This window comes from Calonectris borealis, chromosome 11 (assembly GCF_964195595.1).
Source record: "Calonectris borealis chromosome 11, bCalBor7.hap1.2, whole genome shotgun sequence".
NCBI lineage: Eukaryota > Metazoa > Chordata > Aves > Procellariiformes > Procellariidae > Calonectris > Calonectris borealis.
The window spans coordinates 3,026,052-3,050,204 of record NC_134322.1 but is presented as its reverse complement, the minus strand read 5'-3'; the positions used below and the strand labels follow the sequence as shown (position 1 = coordinate 3,050,204).

At 40.4% G+C, this 24,153-nt stretch overlaps 1 protein-coding gene across 2 annotated transcripts in view; it reads right to left on the bottom strand.

Moving 5' to 3' along the window:
• MEGF11 (multiple EGF like domains 11) overlaps positions 1-24,153 on the bottom strand; it is a 213,583-nt gene that overhangs the window by 81,246 nt on the left and 108,184 nt on the right. For both annotated transcript variants that reach the window (XM_075159743.1, XM_075159742.1), the window contains exons 4-7: positions 23,688-23,808; positions 18,299-18,435; positions 12,558-12,770; positions 4,374-4,548 (exon numbers count right to left, since the gene is read on the bottom strand). In XM_075159743.1, the coding sequence (XP_075015844.1) occupies positions 4,374-4,548; positions 12,558-12,770; positions 18,299-18,435; positions 23,688-23,808 (646 nt within the window). The remainder of the gene's footprint in view (positions 1-4,373; positions 4,549-12,557; positions 12,771-18,298; positions 18,436-23,687; positions 23,809-24,153) is intronic.

Sequence of the window (24,153 nt, the reverse complement as noted above, 5' to 3'; positions counted from 1 at the left end):
TCACCACATTTATTGAATTACAGGAATAAAATTCAATGAACCAAAAACAAAAGAAGAGAGGACAGGGCAAATCCTGATTTCTTTTACATCCCTACTGCACAACTGACTTCAGTGGGCTTGTAAGAGAGCACCTTAAAGCAGTATTTGAAAGGAGGGGAAGGTACAAGTTAGTATAACCCCTCTCACCACCCCCACAATTGCATCCAAGTAATTTATTGCAAGGAGCAATTATTTGCATGTGGGAGTAAGGATCCAATTTCTACCAGTCAAGAATCTCTCTGTATACTTTCTAAGGCTAATGTTTGTGTATGTAACATAAACATACTCCCTGTATGTTTATCAGATTCCTTCTTGCCACAAATGAGATGGCAGCAGAATGGCTTTTCAAAACCATTCTTCAGAAAAGCGTCACTGGCAATTCATCACGAGTACTGAGACGCAATCCTCAACTGTGTTGAAAATACCAGTTTCAGGGAAGTGCCCTATTGGCATGCTTATCATGATGATTCCTTGCAATCATCTTAATTAAATTGATACAACTTTTATCCTCCCTTCACAAGTGAGATGCAATAAGCAGAGGGTTTCCAACAGGCCTGCAGTGTGAACTCTACTGCTGGAGCATATGAGGAGTAGCTCTAGACATGCTCTGTGATTTTGGGGAGGAAGGTTTTGTGGTGTCTCCTCTGCTCGTATTACCCTATTTTTATTGTCCTGTATGCTGCCTCCAAGAACCGGGCTGTTTTGGGCGTGATTGTGGATCACTCAGATTTCTCAGCTACCTCTTCAGCCAAATCTACATCCACAGTGTCTGCACTGTGGTTTAGACATCCATACAGTCAAAATAGTGCAATCCCCTAGTGTGAGCACAGTCATATCAGAACTTCACACAAATAACCTGTACCGGTACCCAATAACATCTTTACAACAATGTAATTTGTTTTCAGAGCTAGGTATGTGCAAATCTGGTTGTTGAGTCTGATCCAAAATATTCATCAAAAAAAGAAGACGTAAAATGTTTTGAAATTCTATCCAAAACTGCAAGCTCACCAATATTTAGCTTTGGCATTTGAATTTTTGGAAATGTCACAGCTAATAAATAATGTATTATTTTCTGAGCTACAATGTACATTTTTATTTTAAAACTTGAATCTGCTTAGCTTCCTTCTTCTCATGTACATATCAACCTATGGAATGGCTGCCTTTCTACTTAATACATTTAATAAAGGTGACCAGATGCTTTGTGTTTTTAATGGCTTGTTCTGCATCCCAACAAAATGTCCCTGTTTTGGCTGCGATTGCAGATGATTCATTCTGAAACCCTGCCCAGCTGCCCTGACACAGCTGAGGCAGGGCACAGTTAAAAAACAAGCCATCTGTGCAAAAGAAGTGGGCTGGAGGAGTGCTTTGTCAGGAAAAGACTGTCATTTCTTGGTCACTATGTTTTCTAGGCATCCAGTAACCCAAAAGTCCTATGGGTCCAACGTCTCTGCCTTTGCAGTTAGATTTTGCAATTATATCCCACGTCCCATCATATTCTCTTCCTTCCCCCCTTACTTAGAAACCCTTCAGCCTGCTCTGCTATATAAAATCGTGTGTAGATCAAACGTTTCTGTAAAATGTAAGATGTTGATCCCACTTTCATTCTTTCCAATCATATGGCAAAATTCCTGACCCTGTAGCTGCATCAGCCAAGCCTCATGCTAGAAGAAGCAAGAGGGATTCATTTATGGCTTTTCTGAATAATTAGCTCTGCCCAGTTCTGTATTAGCATCACTCTATTGTCAGCGCTGCCAAAAGAGACATCCTGCATTCATGAACAGTCGCGCCACTCGCTTGCAGGCTAGCTGAATTCAAGGGCAAAATCCTACCCGCAGGCAAAGCTCCCCATTGCCTCAGCAAGAGGCAGACATGCACATTTGAAGGCAAAGTCTGGTCTTGAGTGCGTCGTTGAGATAAGCCACTTCAAGCCTTGAGAGGGTTCCGGCCCCACAGCATCTTTCACATGACCTGCAGGCTGCGTCGTGAAGCAGTGCTGACACCTCCTCCCTGCCCCGACGATGGAGCCTAAACAAGAGCCACTCGGCAGGACACCGCCGTTCCGGGGAAGGAAGTAAAGATTCCTGTCAAGTTTTCTTTACAGCCTATGTTCTACAGCATTTGAAAGAACCTTTGCAACTCAAGTCATCTGGCATGCATACGAATGACAAATATGCTTCAGAGGCAATAAATTAGCAATTTCAAGGCTTTACTTCCCCTCATGGACTAATTGCCAGAGATTATAGTATATTATGAGAGAGCAATGATACTAATGCCTAAATATGCTTCAGTGATTATAGAGCTATCCTCAATAACCAAGCTGTTTAAATGTCAATGCAAGAAAGCTCTTTATTATGAGATTAAATATTATTTTGAAGCAATGCAATAGGAACTTCCCAGGCTTCATGCCTGCAATAATACTGCCTTGGAGCAATATATATTGGACAAGCTATGCTTTTTTTAAAATGTGTACAGTAAAGGGTCCCAAAATATTTTTGTGCTGCAAACTTGAAGAGCATTCCTGATAAGAAAGAGGATTTTGGTATCTTTTTATTTTTCATGTGTTACTAACATGCTGCTGCCTTCATTCTTTCCTCCACTTTATATTAATACTTGTGTATCACCACTGTATAGAGAAGATAAATTCTTGTTTTCTGTTAGTGTAAGTGAGTGGGGAATCAAACCTCAAAGCCCTTTTCTTCTTTTTTTTACATCTCTAAGTACCTATGTCTTGCATAGATGCTTTTGACAGTCCTACCCTTCACACCTCAATAAATCTGTTTATACCCGGCATTGAGAGAACCCTCATGGAAATTCGATGGAAGCTGCAACTTTCAGGTTCTGCTGTTGACATGAAGCAGAGAATAAAAATGTCTTTAGGCCATAACTCCAATTCCACTGGAGATGACAGTTGGTGACCACAAGCTCAGGTGTGGATTTAAAAGGGAGGGAGGCTAAGAAGGCTTTAGCATCCCACTAATCTCACATAGGACTCCCACACTATGGATCTTGTCACACAGCTGTTCAGCCTTCCCCTATAGATGACACCAGCATATGCCCCCGCAGAATACTGCAACATTTTTTCAAGAAAACCCTAAACACTGCAGTGGGAACTGATGGTAGGACATGGCTGCTCTGCTGTCCAGATCCAACATGCCATTCCCCTCCTGTTGTTTCTAAAACTACCTGTACCATGTCCACCGTGTTTCATAAATGCAAATCGAAAGAGCTACAACATGGTCAAAGATCACATCTCATGTACCCTAGTATTTGAAGATATTTATTTATCTCATTTTGAAGATGTAACTTAAAACAAGAGGGTAAAACTCATCTAGGAGGCTGCAGATTTTAGTTGTCTGCTAAATGTCAGAGGAAGCTCTAAAAATATTGAGAATATCTTTGAATCTGAAGCTTGATTTCTAGTAATCAATCTAGTAATCTAAACTTAGTAATTATAACTAATAATTACTATAATAGTACAGAAAACATATAGATAGGCCTATGGGGACACATCATGTAAAATTAAGGACACAAATTACAGAAAGACAACTGCTAATGAAGTTGTGGTGGAATTCTCTCTTGAAAATAATTTTTTTTCTTTAGGAAGTATTGTTTCTTAAACATAGCCGCAAATCTCTTCCATGGTGTGCTCCTGAAGTAAAGAGGTGCTTCACATATGGATGACCAGGGAACTTACTAGCAAGAGTTCCATTATGCCCAGCTGTAGCAGGACTGGGCACGTGGATCCATGTCCTAATACCTTCTGCTGTAACCTGGCAATCGTTAATTCTGAATTTTTTTTGTTTCATCTTGGCTGATTTCTTCAGACATTTTATATGTCATCTATAAAATGTAACGCTTGTTTACCTCAGAATGTCTGAAGCTCTTTCTGATGCTCAAGTAAAAGACACCTGCCATATATGCTCAGAAAAGACATAAATTGCTCTATCATTTGTAACATTTTAAAAGATCTTAATCTATTAAAATCACAGTGTGACTGACAAGGAACATGCTGAAAGGCCATGAGAATTCTTTTTCTGCTCTTCCAGGCAGACAATAATCTGACATCTTTTTTGTTGCCTTGACTTAGAATATACGATGGGAAACCGTATCTTTATCCTTGTAACAGTAATAAACTTACAATACTGAAGTTAAGTAAATAACCAGAAGTAATAATCTGACACTATTCAAAGGAGAATTATGTGGACATAGAATGGGGAAAAATTACCTACATTTGGCCACTTTTATGCAAATATTACGTGAAAACAGATTAAAATGCTCTTTAATTTTTTGCAGCTACCTTATGAGATGCCCCATTATTCAAAGCTCTCACTTACCATATATCCCGGTGCACACATACACTTCCCTGTGATGCTGTCACAATCTGCACCATTCTGGCAAGGGCAGGTCAGCTGGCAGCCTTCGCCGTAGTATCCAGGGGGACAGGTTTCATTGCAGTAGAGTCCAGCCCAGCCAACTTTGCAGCTACATTCTCCAGACAATGGATGGCAACTAATGAAGACAGACAGACATTAATGAGAAGTGGACATGAAAGAAAAATACAGTCCGTAAACAGCAGTAGAACGTTTTACATGCAATGCCAGCAAGAGTCACACTAAGAACAGAACAAATCTGAAAATTGTTAAGGATGGTGAACATAAGCAGCCATATAACTTAGGAAGTGAACAGGGAATATGATGCTAAATACCAACCTGGCACGCCACTTCCAAACATCTGGGAGCTGCCACAGCACTGGTAATTTTGCACCTTTGAAGTTTATGCTTTTCCATTCTCAAATCTATGAGATTGGATTACTGACATTAACCACAAGACAATTAATCCACACTGTTGTATGACATATATGTACCATACTATTTGGCTGTAATACAGTTAAAGATGTTCAGGGTTAGGAGAAATTCCAATGGATGGAGGAATGCAATCAAGAGAGTTGTGAAGATAAACCTGAGTCCTGTGGCACAAATATTCTATTCTATTCTATTCTATTCTATTCTATTCTATTCTATTCTATTCTATTCTATTCTATTCTATTCTATTCTATTCTAATTTGTGTTTTAAAAGTGAGTGCCACCTCAGCAGAACTTTTCAGCAGGGAGAGGTAGAAAGGAAAGTGCTTTGGAAGAGAAAAATGTCCTTGGAAAAAGAGTTTTGCAGGGAATATTCAGCCATAGTGAACAGAACTGATCACTACATGAAGCCTTGGGATGTATTTGGGGTGGGAGTCAACAGGAGCCCCAGGACTAAATCTCAGCTGTGCAGGGAAATGAGTCAAGTTCCTTTATGCTGAATAATGAGCATTGCTGCCCAACATTAATCCTCTGGCTTTCATTTCTATTCAGACAATTCCACACTGTTGTGAGAGCAGACAGAGAGAAAAGTAGAAAGGAGAATCAAGCCCAAAAGATCAGACAATGCCTGGTCCTTCTGCATCTGCTAGGTGGAAGACTTACTTGTTCCTCCCGCTATGAAACATTTTATCTTTATTCACCATTGTCTCTTCTAGGCAGAGAAAGCCTAGAAAGAGCATCTGCCTGGTTTCCTTAGGGCACTAAGTTCCCACAGATGGAAAGCTACGCTGAGGCTGTGGCTGGAGGCTAGGAAAGGAGGGGAAGGCTGCAGATGTGTTAAGTCCTGGTTTGAAGAGATGGAGGTTTCTGGGGGATGGGAAGGGAGAGCACAGGGGGATGTCTAGTTTGGGGAGATGAGTTGGTCAAAAGAGGGCGCAGGAGATGGAGAGGGAATCTGATCTTTGGAAAAGGACCCCAGGTTGTCTGAGGCCAGCTGGGAGTGTAAGGCTTCACTTGAGAGCTCGGTATGCTCTGAGGGCCTCTGCACCACAAGATTGTACCATAATAGCACTGTCTAGCCCTCAGTGAGAAAGATGAGAAATAATATTGCTACAAATCAGATTTTTTCTATTATCCTCAGAACAAGAACAAACAGAGTTCTGCAAGGTGGCACCTCTCTATGGACTTGTCTCCTGATTTTTTGCCTCATAGAAACTATTTCTTTTCCTTTAAGATTATTTATCGCTATAGTTTAATATTGCAGACATGACTGAATGGGTTTCTTTACACCTATAAAATTAATATCGTATATGTTAATTTTCAAGGTAACCTCATAAAACGTAATTTCCAAGTATGTTTCTGGCAATTACTGGTAGGAGAGGTTAGTCACATACTGTTGTGACTAAGAATGATCAAATTTTGTGAGTGTCATACGTTTCATCATAAATAGTGTTTTACTGACTAATTAAAACAATTCATCAGCTTAACAAACTACCATCCATGAAATTCTTCTGACAAAGCAGTCCCTGAAATTATGGTTGTTCACAAAGCACCTCTTAACATTCAGATGAAAATAATAAAAGCTCGTTTTTCCCCCTCTGTGTCTATTAATCATTACCTAATAGGAACAGAAAGCTAAACATTAAAGAAATATTTTAAAGTGGATTTTTTGTTTCTCTATTTTCTAGAGAATGAAACACATACTGCACATATCATACGGTACCATGAGAACTGCATCTGTTGGCTAAATTAAATCTTTCAAACGTAATATATGATCATGGCAGTTTGAATCAGTCTATGACAATTCAATTAAAAATACTATATTCAGTAAGAATTTCTACTCCAAGGTTCGTTCCTTCATCAAAATGGACAGCTTTTTTGCATGGGATGCAAGCTATATATTAAGGACTAAAAATCATCCTAACATGCACTAAAATAGGAAGCAAGAACCAAACAGGCTTTGCAGAAGAGTCTGCAGGAGGCAGGGGGGTTGGACTCCAAAACAAGGTCCAGTAGAAGGACTGATACCATATTCTGCCCCCCTAAAGCCTTTTTCCAAACTTTTATGAGGCTATGAGCTAGGAAAAGTCCAATGCAGATGTTTGGGTCCCTGCATCCATATAATCTTCCTGTTGAAGCAATTTTATTATCAGCCTGAGCATATCAGAGTTTTGTTTTTCTCCTAGGCCAAGCACTTGTAGTCCGTCAGTGCTTTGAAATACTTATCTTTCGCTATCTTACAGAGTGCTGGCACAGTAGGATTAGGAAAAATCCTCCACATTAAACGCCAGAGTTATGGCACCCATAACACTAGTTCTGGGTAGGTAGCAACAGTTGGTGCATAGACTGTACAGCAGAGGAGGGGAAACTTCTCCTTGACAGTAGCAGAATAGATCTTCCCAAAGCCTTTGGCAAGCCAAACATTAACGCACACCACAGTGTTATGGTAGCATAACAAGCAAGAGGACCTCAAACCTACATAGCTAGGTCTGAAATGAGGTTGCAGGCTACGTCCAACCAGGGGACAGAGGAGACATCTCAGATACAAAGAATACGATGCCCTGAATCACAGACACTTGTTTGACAATTAAGGTGCCCTGACGGAGTGTTAACTTGAAGATGGCTGTGATTTAGATGCTTAACCAAAATGCAGAAGACAGCTGTTCTCTTCGCAATCCTGCCAGTGAATCTTGGCCATGGAACTTACTCTTTCTGCTTTCATCTTTCCCATCTGTAAAATGATCCTTTCTGCCTTTGGAATCCCTTTTAAGATCTGCAGTTGATATCACTAAATAGTACTAAGTTTTTATTATTAATTGTCTTTTCTATTCTGGTATGTATGAAGTATTCCAGTAATTAAAGTCATCAGAGTTATGTACTAAATATATTGCAGCTCATGATCTAGAAATAGTGTATGTATGCAGGTATTCTGTAAAATTTCATTCTGTTTAAACTATGTACCTAGACATATAACTATAGCTAGGAAACTCATCTGTCATCCAGCCAGCCATCTATGCATCCAGTCTATCCCGTGAACTACAGGCTAGCTGCACTGAAGTTGAAAAGTTTGAGGCACATAATGGCAAATGTTTTAAAGCAAAGAATAGGAAGCACAGTTAGCAATGTGAATTTCTCGTATAATTCCTCCCCCCTTCCTCTTCTGAATGTACCTTTCAAGGTCATGAGTCCATGTAACGTTTTGCCAGCATGGGGTGCACCATGTGTAAGGCACTTCTCCATGCCACCGATAAACTGAGATTAAGAAAGACAAAAAATTCCTCTGGAGAAGGATCACTTAACGGATGGGTAAGACAATGTGAGGCCTCTGAAAGGATCCCAGAAAGCAAACCCACTAACATCTGCTTTCCAACCACTTGCTGCAAGCAGGAAGGGAACCTTACACTCTTGAAAGGGTTTGGCAGTGTTATACATTAGTATTTTGCATCGAATCTTAACAACATTTATTTCTTCAAATCTCTTGCATAACAGGAAGGAATAGTGCAGAAAACCTAAAGTGAATAGAGGCAGCCAAGTCTGTCTCTGGCACAAGGCCAAATAGAGGTGGAAACTGGAAGCTGTCCACAGCGCACAACATGGCGCGAGAAAGAAATTGTTCCGTGGCTCTTGCTGCGGTTTGGAAGCTGCTGTACAGTCCCTGGCTTTTGAGCCGCACTTACAGCAATAAAAGATTTATTTTTTTAAATTTACTAGCTGAACTGAAAAACAGTAATTTTTGACCTTTACATTTTTTAAGCATACAATGTTGAGGAAATCTGAGGAAACCAGGTATTTTAACTTTCTTAAGGCAAACTGGGAAAAGAAATGCTTTAGACAGCACAGTCTGTTCCAAATTCTGAATTTGTTCTCCACACATCTTTCAGCCAAAACAACTTCTTCCCAGTGAATTTCCCGACTTTCTGTTTATACACTAGCACCAGTCACCTCATCTTAATTAACAACAGCCCTAATCATTTTTTTATTTCAGTGTCGATACTACATTCAGTCTCCCTTACTAAAATGCCCTCTTGCTTTTAAAGAAGTAGCCACAATGAGGCTGTAGGGCCACAACTTCAGTCCAGCACGTCTTCAAAACCAGCCTCGTTCAAGCGCATTATTGATTTAGGTCAAGGCGAAACTTCATGTACAGTCCATGGAGTTTGGTCCTTCCAAACTTTTCAGTGTTGAGACAATAATTGATGGAATAAAAATGGGGGTCTAGCCATTTCATTAGACTTTGTCACAGTAGGAAAGTGTCAAGGCTTAAGAGGTCACTGTGTCTTCCTTCCCTTCTCACATCTCTGACCTGGGAAAGACATTACTAAAGGCATATGGCTCCACATGCTGCCTCCACACTAGTGTTCAAGAAGGGTGGGTGGCTGAGACTATTCCAGCTATTCATTTCCCTCTCTGCTTTTCAGAAGAGCAAGCCAGGATTATGCCTTTCTGACTGTTGTAGATTGTCTCAACATGGGCTTTTTGCATGGGGAAATTTTTTACAGGTGTACCCTTCCCTGTGGAAGGACAGTCCAAGTTACCAGTGCATTCTAAATTACCTAATTCTGGGGTTGTTCAAAAGTCCTGTACAAAGTGCCTTTCGGTGTGCTTTGATGCAGAAATTATTGGATGATGTTCTTCAGCCATTACTATGCGGGAAGTTAGGCTAGTCTCTTCAGACATTAAAATAGATAGAGCTAGGAAAATAGAAAAGCTGATTGTGTTCCTCCCCAACCTGCTCCTCAAAGCCCCCAGAACTTTCTGTTCCAGCCAGCTCTTCAATAACCAGACCAAATGAGTCAAAACCACTGACAGGAATAAGCAAGCTTCCCTCACCTTCTTTCAAGTGTTCATATAATTATCCTACACACTTAGGTATCGCAACAAGTAGCCGACAGTTTAAACTGCTTCTGGGGAAAATAGACATTCAGTAAATGAATCACTATGGAAGACCACAGTTCCAGTAATGATAAAAATTCAGGGGAGGAATGGGAGGAGGTGGGTGGGAAGAGAAGTGTGCTGTATGGGACTGGTTAAACAATCAGTAAAAAGATTTGTTCAGAATATGGAGTGCCTTTGGAGAAGGTCATTTTCCATCAACTCTGACACTCCTCAGCTCAGAAACTGACAGCACTGTGAGGAGCTCATTGAAAAGTGGAAAGCTGAAGTACCATGGATGAATGAAAGAACATTTACAGATCTACAGCTTGCTGATATCTCTTTGTTCCATAACAGCAGTGATAAGATGTAGGAAAAAGGGAGATTTTATCAATGGAGAGACTAGACTCATTTATTAGGGAAATGGAGATACCATCTTAGTAGAGGATGCTGCAAGTGAAGCTGACAGAGCAGTGATGGGAGGGAAGGCATAAAATATATCTGTCAGACAGCAACCAGGCACAGGTCAGGTACATGGCGTGTAACAATGACCACATGCCCAGAAAAGAGCTGTGAGAGGATTTGATCCTTTCTGAGCTCTCCCAAACTTGAGACCTCACCTTTCTTCACAGCTGGATGGTGCTAGTTTGTTCTTTCAGGAAGGATCTCCTAGCAAAGCCCCAGAACATCTCCCAGGTAGTTCTTGAATAACCCAGGATGAACTCTTGCACCCTCAAACACACTATCTTCCCCAACTTAAAAGACTCTTAATGAATTGAGCAGTTAGCGGAGAAACAGCAGCCAAGCTCAGTCTTGCCCGCGGCCTGTAGTCCTTCCACTCTATCTACACCTTTGTGGGAAATTGGGCACACAAACAGGTTTCTGCAGGCTAGGGGAGGGGGTGAAGACACACTGTGTCAGCTACTATCCAAGAGCATATTCTCACCCTCCAGTACACATGAAGAACATCTTTCACTGAGGAGCAGTTTGCCTTGTATTTACCGCAGGTTTAAGTCGTGCATAGTGGTAGGTACTGCAGGTAGTGTGACATGCAGGAATTCATACCTTAGCTGACTCTGCAGTAATTCTTGAGACATCCCCTATCCTCAGTACAACACAACATTAATCTTTTGTGTAAAATGCTCAGCTCATGCCATAAGGATATTATTTTTTGCAACAATTTCACGATACACAAAATAATCAGAAGTGATAGAAGCCTTCTACAGAGCTACCTTTGAGGTGTCGAACACTTTGGATCCTTGCTGTCAAACCCAATAGAGCTAGAGCTATCTTTCTGTAGAGGACTCATGTCATCAAAATTACAAGGTTTTTAAACAATCCATTGTGAGCTCTGACTTTCAGTTAAGCAAAACCTCACCACTCACAGTTGAACTTGAATTCACAAGAAAGATCACCTGTTTATTCCCAAGACTGAGACAAATAGAGTCTATCTCAAGCACACAAACAGATTTGCCTGAAGTGTTTGTGTGTGTGTGTGTGTGTGTGTGCACACAAATTAGGTGGTATTGCTTGCATACATAATTGAGGAGAGTGTTTATATTTTAGCAGGCTGCAAGATTGCAAGGTAGGTTTGTCATCATCAGCAAGACAGTCAGGTCCCTACCTGTCTGGTTTAAAATTGAAGAATGTCCGTATCAAGGGCATATTTGCTTGGACATCAATTATCCCCACCTCCCTCTGAAGCCTACACAATCCTGAATTGGCTATGAATACTTAACAGTAACGTACAGAAAAAAGAGGAAATCAAGTGGGAGCTGAGGGGCTCAGCATCTTGCAGGCATGGTAAGGAAGTGTGGGCACTCTAGTCCATCAGAATAGCTCAGGCCAGGGTGTTTTTGCTGTCCAAGCTCCCTTTACCATGTGAGGGAGTGAGGAATCTTCAAATAGGAATTCCAGCAGTCAGTAAACAAGGCAAGGAGTTACAAAAGGTAACAAGTAGGATAATAGGGAAGAGTCTTAAATTCTTCCTTTTTTCAGGGTTCAGAAAACTTATTCAAGCCTGCAACGGGTAAGTAAATTCAACCTATCATCTCATGTTAGGTGCTCAAGTCTTTGTGGCTCTAGCTCTTAGTAATGAGAACCACAAGAATCAGATCCTAAAAAAAAGCAAAAGGGAATAAAACATCGAAACCTGACCTTTTAAGTGAGACTTATTCCATTTTAGGTATACTTCCCTGATATTTATTTTCCTGAATATTTCACACATACACATACTGAATGAAGAGCAAAAATAGGTACACATGAAAAGAGATGTCTATTTTGACAATGTCGACTTCATTACAGTTCCATAGACTGACTTGGGGATATTGATTTTGGTCTATTTATACATCTGCCTCAAGTGTTTTCAACAAGGCAATTTGCCACGAGACATAAACTGAAGCAAATTAGGTTTCATTTTGAAAGTCCCCTTGCTGTCTATAGATCTAACAAGAAAACCCATGTCATAAAAAGAGCCAAAATGATGGATTTGAGTAAATACATCTATATTTTTTAAACTTCAGTGGGTTATTATACATACATATGGGCATCATATGATAGTTCTTATGCCTAGAAGACTGCAGTTACAGGATAAGGCCATATGTCAGATTGTTTCAGATTTTAGCAGAACTATTTAAATAGTTAACAGGTACATGTTTAGTAGCTGGCTAGACTGAGGCTTATGGTTCCAAACCTGAGGTCATTTAAATCAAAGGTTGCAATCCAGAGGAACTGTCTGGGTACTTAATTAAAACTACAGAGAAAAAGGGAGTAAGTGTAGTTAATTGAATTTTTTCCCAATTTTTTGACCAGTCCCTGCACTAGTATATAATATGATGTACATACCTGAGAGTGTTGGTAATATTGCAAGGACATCTCTTGTTGCATTTGAGGCCATAAAACCCTTCTGGACACATTCTTTCTTGGCAATAAATCCCTTTAAATCCAGGGTCACACATACACGCTCCATTTACATGATAACATTTTGCACCATTTTGGCAGTCACATCTTTGTGTGCACTGAAAGCCGTATGTCCCAATAGGACACTCTTCTTGACACCTGCAATGAAATAAGTGAGATAGGATCCAACCAAATGCTATAGTCTAGTCTGCTTATGACTTTTACACGGGAATGTTTTTGTTAATGAATTAAGTACAAATCATTGCTCATTTATTGAAGTAACATACTGTGAACTGATGATGTCATTGGAGTGATGTGATATCTTGGGCATGTAAATTGCTGTTAACTGAAGGTACATTAATCTCTGTCCAATTATATCCTGCAAAATTTGCATTAGTTAATATTACCTTAGTTAGCAAAGTGCATTCTTGTTTCCTGGACGCTGACAATTCCATTCATCAACCATAAGAAATTGATATAGAACAAGATACTTTATGAAAAAAACCTCATCTGTTTGCTTTCTCTTTATTACAGAAGGATTGTGCACCTTCTTTAAAAACATACAGTCCTCTTAGTGATAATGAGGATTGAAAGGGAATGTGTCTATTAAGCAATATTGAGTAAAGTGTTCTCCAGCAATGTATAGTTTTACTTTCCCTCTATGCTGTCATTGCACCAGCTTTATACCAACCAGGAGAAAATACACTCCTTTGTCTTTTGTGTGTGTTCTGAGTAAAGCTCAAATTTGCTTTTCATCTCTTACTCCAGGGATGCTCAATAGTATCAAATCTCAAGACAAATCACTTTCACGCTCCTTAGTGTAGTATCTTCTCCAAAATTGCCAACATTTTTAATATTTGATACACATAAAAATGGAACCTGCAAACACTATACACAGATTGTTTTAAATTGCACCTTCCATGCACTGTTTAAAATATTTCCCTACTGGATACATTATGAAATCTGCCAAAAAGTCTGTTTCATTGTCCTACACAACCAGTTTAAGTGTTCATAATATTTCCTATTTTGAAAAGCTCAACTAAGGTCCTAAAGACAGCAACTGATTCTGTGCTTGACATAATTCAGTGGTTTCAAAATTCTGCAATGAGTCAGTACTACAGTTTACATGATCCACCGTGAAATACAGATAGGCCTTTTCAGTTAATAAAAAAAGAAAAAGAAGCCCAGAAAAGTCCAATTCCCTTATCGCATGGATGCCAGATATTGGAAATTGCCTATCAGCATTAATTTAATCCTGAGCATTGATTAAAGTGTATACTGTAAACTCAGTGGATAGAGGCAATTGTTAAATGTCTTTCTGCAGGTCATTTCACAGCTGGCAGGTGAGACTTAATATAATGATCAGTAATAAAAGATTAATGTGTGATGCAAGCCAGGCAAAACTGCAGCGAACACAGTCAGTATATAAGAGCAGCATTACTTTTGCAGCTTCAGATCATCATGTTTTGCTAAAACTAAATGAACAAAGCAAAAGGCCTAGCTAGTGATTTAATCGCAGCAAGCATCAACACAGTTACTAGTTACACAATCCAAGTTCAGGAGTTCATATGAGACCTGAAGAGAGAGGAGCCTGTGGCAAACAGGAAGGGAAAGAGCGCAGAGAATCACCAGCGGTACTGGCTGCTAGCCCTGCTGCTCTCAGGGTAGTTCAGCTGCAAAGGAAATAACCAGCAAAGAATGGGTAACATTAGGACTGAAACACTTAAAGCAATGAAATGCAATGAAGAATATATTAAGATGCCTTATGTCTCCATTGCTGTATACAGCTCTACTAGTTAGCAGGAGAGCACTGTACTCAACGAGATGAATACTTAGTCAATAGTGCACTATATCATTCTATATTTATAGAAGATGAAGCATTACCTAGGAGGGAGAAAAGCATCTGGAAATGAAATATTGACGACCTAATCCATTTACATAATTAGCCTTTTTCTACTAACAATTTAACCAACTTATTTATTTGGAGATCAAGCAGCTACCGCTAATGAATTTTATACAAAGAATACTAATAATGACTCCTCTGGAACATAAGAATAATCACAGCAGGAATTAGCTTTCTACTTAAACATCTTTCCTTTGCAACATATCAATCTAATGTGTCCATAGCACCATTAACAACCAGATACATTGTTCAATTAAATTACAAAATGAGCTGCTAAGCCCTAGTTATGTTTCTTGTTTAATTTACATTGCTTTCTGCCTATCTGGGGAGATTCGTATTACAATATCCACTGAACTTTAATATGTACTATAATTATTTGGGTTGGGATAGGATAATATGGCTGTCACCTGTAGAATTAATGGAAGCAATTTCACAAAATATTAAACATAAGACAGCCTGCTTAACAGATGAACTTAGTACATACACCTACATTTTTTCCAGATAAATTTTTTTCATGGAATAAAGCTGTGAAGTTTTTTAGGCTTTTCTGTTTGTTTGTTTTGAAATGGTGATCACATTTATGTAGCACAGAAAAATATTAAAAGCCATCCGAAACACACTAACCTGGAGATTGCCATTCTGTTGATAAAAGATACAGGTACAAACACAACAACAAGAGAAGTCTGCTTATATTGTTATAACAAATGTGGTATTTATTCTTTTAAGAGTCAATCTTTAGGTTCAATGGCAATATGGAAAACAAAGCTAAAACAGTTTGTTCACTGTTCCTGTCAGCCACTGAATTCTTAAGACACCCCATCCTCAGCTTTTAACTGTGTTTCTGCGATTATTCCTTTCCGGTTTGCAAAACATACATTTACATGACATATCCAGTCATTTTAGCAGAGCACAAAGCTTCTTGGAGTTAATAGTAGTGCTTGCCAATCTCCTAGATATTTAGTGCAGTGCCACTTCCTGGAAAACAGGTTGGGAACAAAGTGTGGCAATTACACTTGCATAGACCTTTATGACCATTTCATCTCCACAAATACTTATCTAACTATATGTTATTATCTTCTGCACAAGACGTTGAACTCTAGTATGATATAGTACTTATAGACAATTAAAAAAGATGATAGTAGATAAAGTGTGTTTACGTTTTTATTGTTGTTATTCACAATATCTGTTATTATTAAGAATTTTTCAGTGCCTTGTAAAATTTTAAAGAAAACACTATTTTGCTGTGCAGCAGCATTCTCCTGTTATACTTGCAATTATACTGTAACACTGCAACAGTTGCATGAGATCCAGAAAGTAAAATAGAGTTTAAGCTAAAATGATGCCGACTAATCTGTTCCATTGTCCATGCTGTTATGAACACATAACCAAGGAAAGCAATTTAGACTTTTTAAAGACCTTGTGCCTGCTCCTGCCCTCGCTGAAATCAATGGGCAATCTACCATTAGCTAACTGTAGTTAACAGCAAGGTAAGGGTATGCATGCCTGTTCAGAACAAACCATTACAGGCAATGTGCTGTCCTACCCCAATGAGAGGCAGAACCCCAATCGAATATAATGGGCCTAAGGTTTCACTTCCCTTATTGAAGGGTGATTAAAGGCTGATAGATAAACATGTGTTAACTTTCTGAGAACCCGTTTGAAAGGTGGGAATTTCTAGGCTAATACAATTTTTTCCTGCTGCTAGAAAAGCTTTCTGAACTGCCTGTATACCTAACTTTCTCCTGTTCTCATTCATCCTTCCACATGCCTGCATTTCTGCTCTTCTGCCTCTCCCTCAGTGTCTATCTTTTACTTCCCTGCTGCAGGAGGGGGCAGGTGAGCCGTTCCTAAGGGTTTTGGTTGGGTGCAGGTCCACAGCAAGACCTTCCCTTGGATTCTTTTCCACCTCTTCCAGCTGATCATGCCTTATTTTCTCCCTCCCTGCTTCTGTCTTCCCAAGCCACATCTCTCTCTAGCGTCCAAATCTCTCTCACTTTTCTCCAAGTACAGATCTGAAGGGCCCACACTTCTGCCCTGCTCAAGGACAATTCTTGTGAGCTCTTGTCAGGTCTGCCCTGCAGTGCCTCCTCTGCTCAGTCTCTCCCCAAGCCGCCTTCTCTAGCCCCGCTCTAAGGGGGATGAGCAGCAAAACCCTCTGCTTTTGTCAGCAGGCAGAACTAAGTCTTCTGCTTTCTACTTGCCATCTACTTTCGTCGTCCCCAAAGGTCCTTTCTCGGCTCTTATTGCTGGAGTGTGTAAGTGTTGCAGGCAGTTCAGCAACTCCATTACTGTTCTTTCGCTGTGCCACATGCCTGTAGCAGAGCCAGCTCTTCTGCTGCATGTCCTCCCTCGCGGCTGGGGACTATATTGGCAGCTGAGCAAAGAAGCTGGCTCAGCTGCAGGCTGCTGGCTGGGAGCTCCCGACAGCTCTAACGCTGTTGATTCACCTACAGCCAGAAATCGATCTAGGTCTGCAACCACCGAATGAGGAGACCTGGAGACAGAGGGCCTCTGTCAGCCTTCCTGAGCATGGCCAGGACTGGGGCCGGCTTGCAATTGAAGTGTGGTCACCAGTATAAGCATCCAGGCTGCACAGTTGCTTCCTTTAGTGAAATTGTCTCCAAAGGGAGAGAAAGAGAAAGTTTTGGTTAGCAACAGTAATTATATGGTACCCTATGGCTGAAATCACTGTGTCCAGATGGAGGATGGGGGAAGAGAGACATACTGATGTCTTCTCCACTAAATTAATTTGAAATTATTAGTATTTCCACCATATTCAACCACATGCAAATCCTGACATAATCTCCAGAGCCCCCTCCAATTACTGCTCTTGATAAAATGGAAACAAGGAACTTCCACATTTAATGGGAAAAAACATGGCCTTCTGAACCCCAGCACATGTTGAAGGTTGGTCTCTTTCTGTGCTGTAAAGACTTGCTGATTGTACAATGAAGCAAGAAATGAGAAATTCCAATGAGCTTTGCTGCATAAAAGTATAATTGTAGCATATGTCAGTATACTGATACTAGCTTGTTCTAGCTAATAAAAAAAGGGAAGATATAGGAGAAACGGCTTTAGAATAGCATACACTAGTGAGCTGTGCCCATGGTCTCTGGAAACCCTGGTGACACAGTCCAAGGCCCAGTGAAAACTGCATATGAAAGCTTGTTTAATGCAGCTACCCCACCTGTTAGCCCTGCTGGCAGGATTAGCTGGAGGGTTAAGCCAACATGTGTTACTGTCCCACCTTGACTTTGCTGTGTAGTCATTTTGCTAAATCCATGACACCTTTGTAAAACAGTATTATCATCTTCTCTGATCGATTTATGGGTGAAGGCTCTCGTTTATAAATTTTAAGGATTTATCACCTTTAGTTGGTGTCTGAGATGGATCAGTGCTGCAGCAGCACAGAGTGGCTGAGGGAAACATTAAACTGCTGCATTGCTTACTCTTGAGGACATTAATTTGTATAAATATAGTTCATTTACATATCTTGTAAACATGTAATGCTCTCTATTAAATTTATCACTGTAAATATCTAAATTAAATTTAATCCATTAAATTTTAAAAGTTATATTAAAAAAAAACTATAAATGGAGAGCATTGCCAATAAAAAGTAATAACATTGCCACATTTATAATGCTTGAACTGCTGCAGAAGGATGAACCTAATTGGAGCAATAGAAACATAACACCATTTTTCAGAGAGTAAGATTGTCCTAGAAGGGATATAAATATTGCCAATTCATGGTTAGAACTAAAGGCTTTGGGGTTTTGATTCTTACCTGTCTCCTATATAGCCAGCTGTACAGACACATTTTCCTGTCACGGGATCACAGTGTCCTCCATTGTGGCATGGACAGTCCTGGCTGCAGTTAATTCCAAATGTTCCAGGAGGACATGGCTGTGCACACACCAGTCCCTGGTAAGGTTACAGAAAGAACAATATTTCAGTCAACATTCATAATGCAATAAATTTCTATATGCAGCTTAGATATTTATTGTCCTTCTTGCTGAAACTAGATCTAAGTGTAGCAGCAATAATTCTTCTGTTTAAGATGGGTTAAAGACAGTCGCAAAATTCTGCTACCAGAGTAAATGCCTGTCTAGCCTATCTCCAGAAGGGATTTTTCTCACCGCTGTACAGGCATTGATAACTCTTTCTTTGGATCTTCCCCGTAAACTGCAACTGGAGTGGTAGGATATTCACTGCTCCTTGAATAGATGCAGGAAGGCTTGGGAGAGGCTAAAGGCAACCAAGCTTCATATGTGCCGGTGGGGTTTTTTTGTGAAATAGAGTCAGAAAAGTTGTGGGACCTACCCTGGGTAGGTGTCACAAAGTGAACATTTGGGAAGAGGGGGATTGTTGGAAAGGCTGCACTGGGAGGACAAAGTTCTGCTAGTTGTGATAGTTTATGATGATCTCCTCTGTTCAGACAGCTCCACTTCATCCCTAGAAAACCAACTCCAACTGCTGGAGAAGTCCTCTAGTACTCTTCAGAGCCTACCTACTTCATTCGTCTACCCTCATCCAGCCCCCACACTCATCTCTTCAAGTAGTACAGGATGGCATCTGCCAGTGCTTTGCCTAAGACATGGAGGAGGCAGGATGGGAACAAGAGACTGGGACAGTTGAAGAAAGCCACCAGTGATGACATAGAAGCAATCTAACTCTCCATACCAGCAGTGCACAGCCTTTTGGCCAGAAGAAGTGATTTTGCAATGGAAAATCTGCCTAATCCCTGAACACTGGCTGGGTGCATTATCCAGTATCCTTCCAGCTCCTTATCTCCAACCTTGGAGATATCTCAATCCCTGACCTGCCTCAAATCCACATCTTGATGGCTACCTCCTTCCCCCCATTTTATGCTCCCAGCCCTCTGCCCTCCTGCCTCTTTATTCCAGTCCACCCAAAATCCTTGTTGCAGACTCCCTTTCAGTCCTCTCCTTCATTCAGATCCAAATCCCCATGTCTGAGTTGTTTCCTCCTTCCCCTCCCTGCTTAACCATCCCTGAAAGTGAAGAAAAGAGACTGTCATTCTTGCTTGCACATTCTGGCACTGCTCATCAGGAAAAGCAATTGCTGGGCAAGCCTTGTTCCAGCTGTTCAGCCCAGGCAGAGAATGCTTACCATGGGTTGTGTCTTTGGAGGATTTATCTGCCAAACTCAGGTGTTTTTCCCCCAGGTATCGCATAATGTCCCTTACCAAGTATCAAGGCCTTACAAGGATTTCCCTAGACTTTCTTAGAAGTTGTATGAATGTTTTTTTATTATGTGAGCAAACGTAAAATCCGAGGCTGGCATCCAGCTGAGTAACTTCAGCCAAAATAAGTCTGGCAGTGCTGTGATCTGAAGATGGGGTCCTATAATGGAATATGTTTGGCAACTGTAGCAAGTGGTGCTGCTGCCAGTGCAATGTACAGTGCACAGTGTTTGACAGAAACAGTGTTTTTCTGTCCCTATTATTATTTTGTTTTAATCTCTCAGAAGTCTTATTTCCCTAACCAAGCCTCAGGGGCTCTGAGTTTTGAACAAGGCATATATTAGACAAAACTTATACAAAACATAAAACAGGAACATAATGGCTGCTTTCACTCCTTAGGGCTCTCGCTCAACAGTTTAGGAAGTTTAGCAATATCAACAACCCCAAAGTGGAGAGGCTGCTCTTCAATGTAATCATAAAACAGATACTTCAAGCCTTTCCTAACCAGTGATAGGTGGCTCCTTGGCTGTACAATAGACAGGTTGGCCGCAGTTCAAGAACATTCCGATTACAGTGTTAAAAAACTGGTGTCTCTGGACTTGAGTAATACACAACACTATATATCAGAAAATGTAAGTATCCATTTATCTTGATAATAAATACTTTCTCTCTTCATGTCTCAAAAGGAACAGGATTTCTATCAACAAATGATGAGAAAGCAATACTCTGTGATGCATCCCCCGGAGCCAAGAGAATCTTTAGGCATACTTTTTGCATTAATATGTACTAAGGGAATCCAAAACATCCCTCTCTGGAGGATCAAATGTCAGACCAACGTTTTCTGCTGCTTACACATCTAATCAGTAAAGTTCACCCCATCAGCACCTTTTTTAAGGCCCTGATCTCATCAGCTTCTGCTTTTGACATTGTTTGCTATATTATTACCATTTTGTAGTATAGAGAAGACTTTTTTTTCTGCTCCATTTTTTCACACACCCCCATGTTTAAAAACCACAACAGAAAGCAAAATAGACAAAAATACAAATTGTAGTTGCTTCATGAAGCCCAGAGGCAACGAGAAAGAAGTGATTAGCAGAATATGTTGTATTAACACAGCATCATGATGCAGAGCCGTGAAAATTGGATCTGGGACCAAACAGGGTGTGTTGCCAGTGACAAATGTTCTGTCATGTAAGGAAAGATTGCTGCTTTCCTGAGCATGGAGATCTCGTCCTTCAAAAGTGTTTCTGAGAAGCATTGTAAATGCTAAATTTAACTTCTCTCCCACTTCCTGAGAGTGCTTGGAGAATTTAATACTGCAAATGAGAAAGATGTATAGAATTAAACCTGTAAATTGTTAATGAGGCCCTAAAGCAGCCACCCACTAACTCCCACAGCTGCAAAGACACAGAAGTGGTAAAAGTCCAACATCGTAATATGCTGGAAGCCACATTTTGTTGACTGGTTCAACAATATATGCTGTTACATGCCATCATCCTCTTGGTTAAAAACCCATGGGACAGTAAAATCTCACAGGACACAGTTTGTATAAGTTGTTGTGCTTCTGGGAGAGTCTGCACTGGGTGGGAGGAAGCAGGAGGAAAGAAATATTACAAGTAATAAAACAATCAGGCTTTGAAGATGGCAGATCCAAGGAAGAACCTAAGAACCCTAGAATTTCCTCCTATTCAACTTATTGCCTCCCCTTGCATATCGCACAGGCAACCAAGCCCCTAAGGGAGCTGAGCTGCTGTTAATAAGCTACCCTAGGAAAGGATAAAAGTCTCAGCTCATCCAGCAGCAATAAAATCCAAGTGGATTTGCACTTGTATAAACCCAGGTATATTCAATACATACGTGCAGTCTCAAGCCTCAAAATCAGCAAGTAAAATTCCTGATGTCAAAGAAAGACTATCCATGGTGTGAAATAAAATGAATGCTGTCTAGCAATCCCATCTCGCTTGCTAGTTTACAGCCCACTCATGTCTCACTTCCCAAACCATTCCAACCACCAAGAGTTAAAAATATAGCATGAAAAAATGTTTTTTTCTCTCTCTGTGTACTGAATTACTAGCTTTTCATTAAAACCCTGGAGAGACCCTTTATACTTAAAATCTCAACATTTACAAGCTGAGTGCTTTTACTTATAATTTCAGTTTCTTTCCCTGGAATACTTGATCTCTCTCTTCAATTTTCAGTTATGCTTGTTTCAAACATCAGTTGTTAACTCCAGGGTTTCTCTGGGGACAAAGCAGCCAACAACACAGTTTTCAGGAAAGTCTCTCTGGGCCGCTGAAAATGCAGAGAAGAAATTCCAACCTGTAAGGAACAGGGCAGAAGTGGGCCAGAATACACGACCACAGATGCTGTGCAGCCCCAGTGCTGTGGTTCTTTAGGGTATACGCTGCATCCTAAAAGACCTCTAAAAACTTCCTGCTCTCTTCTGATATTCTTATATCTCTTTAGTGATTTTTTAACTTTGAAAAAAAAGAGAAAACTCCTGATAAAATACAGGTAAGAAAGAGTACAGCAAAACAGATCCTCAGAAATAATGGCATGCAGAAGATAAGGGGTGGTGCAAAAAATACCCTAGAAGTATTATATTTTTATGTTAATCACTTTATCAGTCACTTCTTAGGGGTAGTGCCAGAATGGACTGATAGGTCCTCAAAAATATTTGAATTGCTTCCTTTATGCTTTAGCTCCAGTACTCTTTAGGAAAGAACCTTTTCTTTGTTTCCACTGAATGCCAGTTGAGGGTAAGGTTCCATATACTTACTTAAGTTTCTGAAAAGTTTTGCCTGCTTTGTCATTTGAAATGGAATAACATCATCCATTGACTGGCAAGGTAGAGAGACTCTAACTCTTCAGTTAGAGAGCTTCCATACACAGTTTCCACCAAAAATTATGGGCAGCAATGTTCTTCTCTCATGTTGCTGCCTGATAGCCACCAGAATCTCGTGGTTGGTACTTTTTAACTAAAAGCAGCTGTGTGATCAAATGGAGGCAGCATTTGCTGTACTAATCTAAAGGAACATAAACATCTCTCTCAGCCCTTAAATGTTTCAACAGGTATAAAGCCCACATCAGAAGCCATAGTTGTATGGTGATCTTCAGGGTCTTCCACGTATTAAAATAAAAAGTCACAGTACTTGTATGCATTAAAATCCAGCAAGATTGCCAAGAGACTAATTGTCAGATACAGGAAAAATGCCAGGAAATTTAGTACAGCTAAATGGTATGTAAGCCTGTGAGACTTGGCAAAGCCCAAGAGAGTTAATTATTACATTATTGATAAAAAGTTCAGGACTTCTAAAATGTTTGGCCTTGCTTTCTTGACACAAAGGATTAAAGGTTAGGGCAATTTGCTCTCTCCAGTGCAACCCCTGATGCAAGCAAATCTATTGCAATCAATGGGAATTATGCCTGCGTAAGGACAGGACACTGAACTGGTCTCTGTGTCCTATGTATAGTCCTGCTTTAATGACTGCCTGAGCCAGTGAATTCCCCCTGGCTTCTCCCTCTCCCTCTCTCCTGAAGGGGAAACAGGACAGTGCTGCTGACAATGTTCAGCTGAGCTTTGAGCTTTCGGTCCCGTGTGAGGGGGAATATTCCATCCATCGTCTAAGGATGCAGGGAATATTCCAACAATATTCTCCGAACTGTAATTCAAAGACAATTTTTTTGTCTCTTCTCCCACAGAAGTGTAATGAGTAGTCACTGCTTCGTTGACTGTTGTTTGTTTAACTCTATGATGGTAGCTATCAGTCGCAGACTGGTGGCCTGTCTGTGTAAAAGTGCTGTGCACACATAACAAAGGTGGTCCCAGTTTCAGAACCGTTAGAGCTTCGTGAAAAGAAATAGCAGATATGCATCACAAGCACGCAGGGAAGGCGTCTGCTGAGACAGTGAACAATTAACTTCCTATTCCAACTTCTAAATGAGGGATGAGTATGAACAAACTACACACCATCCATCCAGGAGGACAGGAGCACTCTCCAGTGATGTGGTGGCAGACTCCTCCATTCTGGCAAGGGCAGCGCAATTCACACTGAGCTCCGTGACTGCCCGGGGGACAGCGCTCTTCACACCTTTGTGGAGAGAGAAGAAAAAAACCCAAAGAGATCATTTAAAAGAACTTACAGGAAACAGAAATGAGGAAAATCCACAACAGAGGTCATCATGGAAGTCCTTATGTAAATTATGAAACCTCAGTAAGCCTCAGCTGGCATTACCAATTAGCCAAGATTTCTTTTATTTCTGCTGGGGTTATTTATGTGCCATGGATCCAGTCCTGTAAGGCTGATGCATATGTGTAATCTTTATGCACGTACCAAATTCCACCCATCTCAACAGAACAACTCATATCCATTAAAACAGCCCAGGAAAGTAAGAGTTGCACGATGAAGCCCTCAATGTGACTTATGTGACATGGC